Genomic DNA, 4284 nt, shown 5'->3' on the forward strand with positions numbered 1-4284 from the left:
CTTCCTGCAGAGGGGAGTTTGGAGAATTCTCACTCAGGGCCCAGCCATCCCAGAATTACAAACACACACAGACCACAGAATACATCTCTTGGAGGCAGGATGCACATCGGTTCCCTTATCTGGAGATTTCTTTGAGGAATTAAGTGAAAATGATCCATTAGTGACACCAATTAGTCTCCCATGTACAATCAAGCTAAGGTTTTGCTGTGAACAGTGGTAGATCTTGATCTGAGCCAAGAACCTGACATCAAACACAACAGGACACACTGTGTGACACCTGCTCAGCTGCTGCACAGGTGGGAGGTGCTGAGCTGCAAACATCCCTTTTTAATTCTATGAAATATGGAAACAAATAGCACAATCAGTACTTTATATTAAATAACCTGGTAATAAATGCAAAGGTACATTACCTTGGAGCTTTACCTTCATTCTGCTGCACAACCTTCCACTGAAAAGGCAGAAAGCCCTAGAAAGAAATTAATGAAATATGGCAGCTGGTAAGGAAAAAGGAAGCAAAGAAGCAAAACCTTCTGATGTGGAAAAGAAATTCAGGCTGCAACTTCAGGACAAACTGGATACTTCTACCACAGTGGTTAACAGAAGATGTAAAGTCATTATTAAGTTTCAAAGATAAAATCCCATTGCTGACACTGAGGCATTACAGTTACAGCAGTTACAGCCTTGGAAGATTTGTCAACACCTGCCCTAGTCTGCCAGGCTAATTCCTAAGGAAATTTTTCTTCACTAACCATTTGAATTTAAATCAAAGTGAAGAGTCTAACAGACACTTTGGGCAGTACTTGGACACACCACAGAACTTGCTTTTGTTATAGGAAGCTTCTCTATGTGTGAAAATATTTAAATGAAGAAGGTTCCTGTGCAATGAGGAGCAAAAGTGGCTTCAATTTGGTCTTTTGCTCTTTTCCTCAAACATTTCCTTCCACAATACTCAGCTGGCCAGCTTTGGTGTGCATGGCTCCATCAGACACACAAGTGTCACCCCAAGAGCATGCACCACCATAGCCAAAATAAAGCTTTCCCCATTATTAACCCATCACTCAGAAGTGCTCTAAAGTATAAAAACATTCTGAAATACAGCTGGTAACTGTTGTGTTTATTAAGGAACTGGTTTGTAAGTTGAGTTTGTTTTTTTTTTAATAACCAACATGATACTTTCCCTTCCAAATAAAAAGAAGTGTAACAGAAAGGAAAACTCAGCAAAATACAAGAAGGGACAGAGGGACAACCCTGGAGTGTTCTAACTTAGTGAGTTAAGAGATCTCCAAAGCCAGTGTCCAAGAGCCATCACACTCATGAGGGCAGGGCCAATTTATGCAGTGAATTCTCCCAGCCTCTGCTTGCAGATCCTGCACAAAGCTCGAGTGGATGCATGTCCAGTCCAGCAAACAGAGACAGAGCAAGCACATGCGAGTGGTTTCAGTCTCCTCAAGTCTCCCGTTTCATTACTCAGGGGTAATTAGATTATTTTCTCATACAAAGCAGTTTAAAGCCCAGCAGTGCAATCAAGTTCCAGAGCTCCCTATGATGCAGCAATGCTGGGCAGTGGGTCTGGACTGCGCAGAGCACACACCATGCTTTTCCAGCCTAGCCAAGCAGCAGACCTTGTTCAGGTACAAAGCAACCACAAAGAGACCCCAAATTAAGGTTTGTCCAACTTGTGTGTGCGCTCGTGCCTCCGTAGAGTCCCTGACTCGGTGAAGGAATGCCCACAGAAATTACAGGAGTAGGGTTTCTCTCCGGTGTGGATGCGGTGATGGCGCTGCAGCGATGCCAGCCGGGTGAAGGTCCCTCCACACTCCTCGCAGTAGAAGGGCCGTGCCCCAGAGTGAGTCTGCTGGTGTCTCTTGAGCCTGAGCAGCTGCACAAACGCCATGCCACACTCCTGACACTTGTAGGGCTTGTCCTCCCGGTGAATCACCTTGTGCTTGGACAGCAGGTTGGGCTTATCGAAGCCTTTACCGCACGTCGGGCAGGCGTAAGGTTTGAAGTCGTCCTCGTGAGACTTTGGGTTTGCAGGACAAGCCTGATCCGGGCACTCAGCATTGTGCTGCTGGCCGTGGTGCACCACAGACCAGGGGTTCCTGGCCATGCTACTGGCCAGGATCACCATGGAGCGCTCGATCTTGTGCACGTTGCGTAGGTGCCTCCAGACGTCGGCCGTGCGGATGAAGCCCTTGTCACACTCGGGGCACTTGTGCGGCCTCTCGCTGGAGTGGATTAGCTTGTGCATGCGCAGGTTGGCGGCACGGGAGAAGCCTTTGGCGCAGATGGGACAGCGGTAGGAGTTCTCCAGCAGGTGAGCTCGCCTGTGCTCCTGCAGCTTGCTCATGCTGTGGAAAGAGGAGCCACACTTCTTGCATCGAAAGGGCAGAGCTTCCTCGGGGACGGGCCCCAGCTCCTCACCAAGCGCATCTCCCAGAGCCGCGCTTCCGTTGTCCTCGCAGAGTTTTGTTATCATCCGTGGTTTCCTGGGGTGCTCAGAGGAACAGTGATCTAAATCCTCATCCTCTCTCTGCAGGTGGAAGCTGGTGCTGGAGGGGGGGAACTCCCCAGGTGGGCTCTCACCTTGTTTCTGGCAGGAGGTGGCACAGGTTTCTTTGTCTCTACAGGAAAGCTCCTGCTTTCCTGCGGGTCCAGCAGAGTTTCCAGGAGGACTGCAGGAGTAATTCATGTCCACCTCCTTCTGTGACCTACAGCTGTGGCCCACCTGCTCTGTGGCCTTTCTGGGATAATTTGAATTCTTTCCCCCTGTGTCACAAATGTTATTCTCACTCACATCCATCCTCTGAGGCAAACACTGTGTTCTTCTAAGCTAAAACTCTAGCTCATCATCACCCAGAACTTTGTGTCCTTTATGCTAAGTCCATCTCATTCTCAGCTCTTCTGACAGTCCTCCCTAGAAAATAAAACACCTGTTTCATCAGTGATTCGTCTGATATTATAAATTTAGAATAGCAGAGGTATTTTTCTGATTCAAAAAAAGGGACAGACTATTAGATATGTAGAAAATACACATTCAGCACATAAAGCATAGACAATGTTCAATAAAGTTAAATCCACTATCATCAGCCAGCCTTCACTAACAAATATAAATTGATAGTTCCTATTTTAATTTTTCCTAAAGATGAGAAGTTACAGTATCCCAGAATGATTTGGGTTGGCAGGGACCTTAAAGACCATCTTATTCCAACCCCCTGCCATGGGCAGGACACCTTCCACTATCCCAGGCTGCTCCAAGCCCTGTCCAGCCTGGCCTTGAATGCTTCCAGGGATGTGGCACCCACAGCTCCTCTGGGCCCCCTGTGGCAGGGCCTTACCACCTTCACAGTAAAGAATTTCTTCCTAATAACTAATCTGAATCTCTCCTCTTTTAGTTTAAAAATGTTTCCCTTTGTTCTATCTGTGTAAAATGTTGCTCTCCATATTTTCTGTAAAATCCCTTCAAGTACTGGAAGGTGGGATAAGACATCTCTGAATATAAGCATACATATTAATGAACACATATATGTAAAAACATAAATATTTCTGTATTTCCACGTGTAACATAAATGTAAAACTTGCATATTTAATTTCAGCAGGCTTATCAAATGCAGTGATCAAGGCAGTGCAGCGATGTGCATTAAGTGAAAGCTCTTATTCACATTCCAAAAAGGCTGGCTCCATCAGCAGCACAAGCCACGCTTTCTTCTGCTGGAGACACGGAAAACAATCTGGATTAGTCCTCATTAGTCACTGCCTGGAACAGCGTGGCTCGACTCACCCCCACTCCAGCCATTCCCGACAATTTAATAAGGAGCTGCTAACAGGAGCATTCCTCACCTCCAGCCCTCCAGCTGAGCTGCCGATGCCTTTGGGGCGGGAAAACTTTCCAAGGGATGCTGGCGCTGCTTGGCTTAAGAGAACTCCATAACCACGGCTACCCAGAAATAGGGGGTGTGGAAACCACGGCGTGGGCTGAAAAACAGTAATATCAACAATAAATACATACACATATATATGTATATATATTAAAAAAGGAGAAATTTTTTTGTTCCAGGCAACGTAACCCCCCCCAACTTTTCCCGGGTGCCCATTCCCTGTTCCCCGGCCCTACCTGGGCGCTGCGGGTCCCGGTGCGGCCCCGAGTATCCCCCGCGCATCCCCCGCGCATCCCCCGCGCCGGCGCGGAGCCCGCGGCAGCGGCACCGGCGCAGTGGAGGCCGGCCGGGCTGGAGCTGCCAGCAGCGGGGCGGGACCGGACACCGCGTCCCCTCCCCGGCCATG

General features: G+C 48.1%; 1 protein-coding gene across 2 annotated transcripts; it reads right to left on the reverse strand.

Moving 5' to 3' along the window:
• Positions 1 to 1433: 1433 nt before the first annotated feature.
• ZNF648 (zinc finger protein 648) lies at positions 1434 to 3936 on the reverse strand. 2 transcript variants are annotated; one of them, XM_058809007.1, is made up of 2 exons: positions 3841 to 3936; positions 1434 to 2917 (listed from the first exon to the last, which is right to left on the reverse strand). In XM_058809007.1, the coding sequence occupies exon 2, from the start codon at positions 2801 to 2803 to the stop codon at positions 1661 to 1663; it is 1143 nt and encodes a 380-aa protein (XP_058664990.1). In that variant the 5' UTR covers positions 2804 to 2917; positions 3841 to 3936; the 3' UTR covers positions 1434 to 1660. The 2 variants fall into 2 exon arrangements, with proteins under 2 accessions (XP_058664990.1, XP_058664991.1); XM_058809008.1 differs by having other exon boundaries at positions 3782 to 3929.
• Positions 3937 to 4284: the final 348 nt, after the last annotated feature.

The sequence above is a fragment of the Ammospiza caudacuta genome, chromosome 7 (genome assembly GCF_027887145.1).
Source record: "Ammospiza caudacuta isolate bAmmCau1 chromosome 7, bAmmCau1.pri, whole genome shotgun sequence".
Classification (NCBI taxonomy): domain Eukaryota; kingdom Metazoa; phylum Chordata; class Aves; order Passeriformes; family Passerellidae; genus Ammospiza; species Ammospiza caudacuta.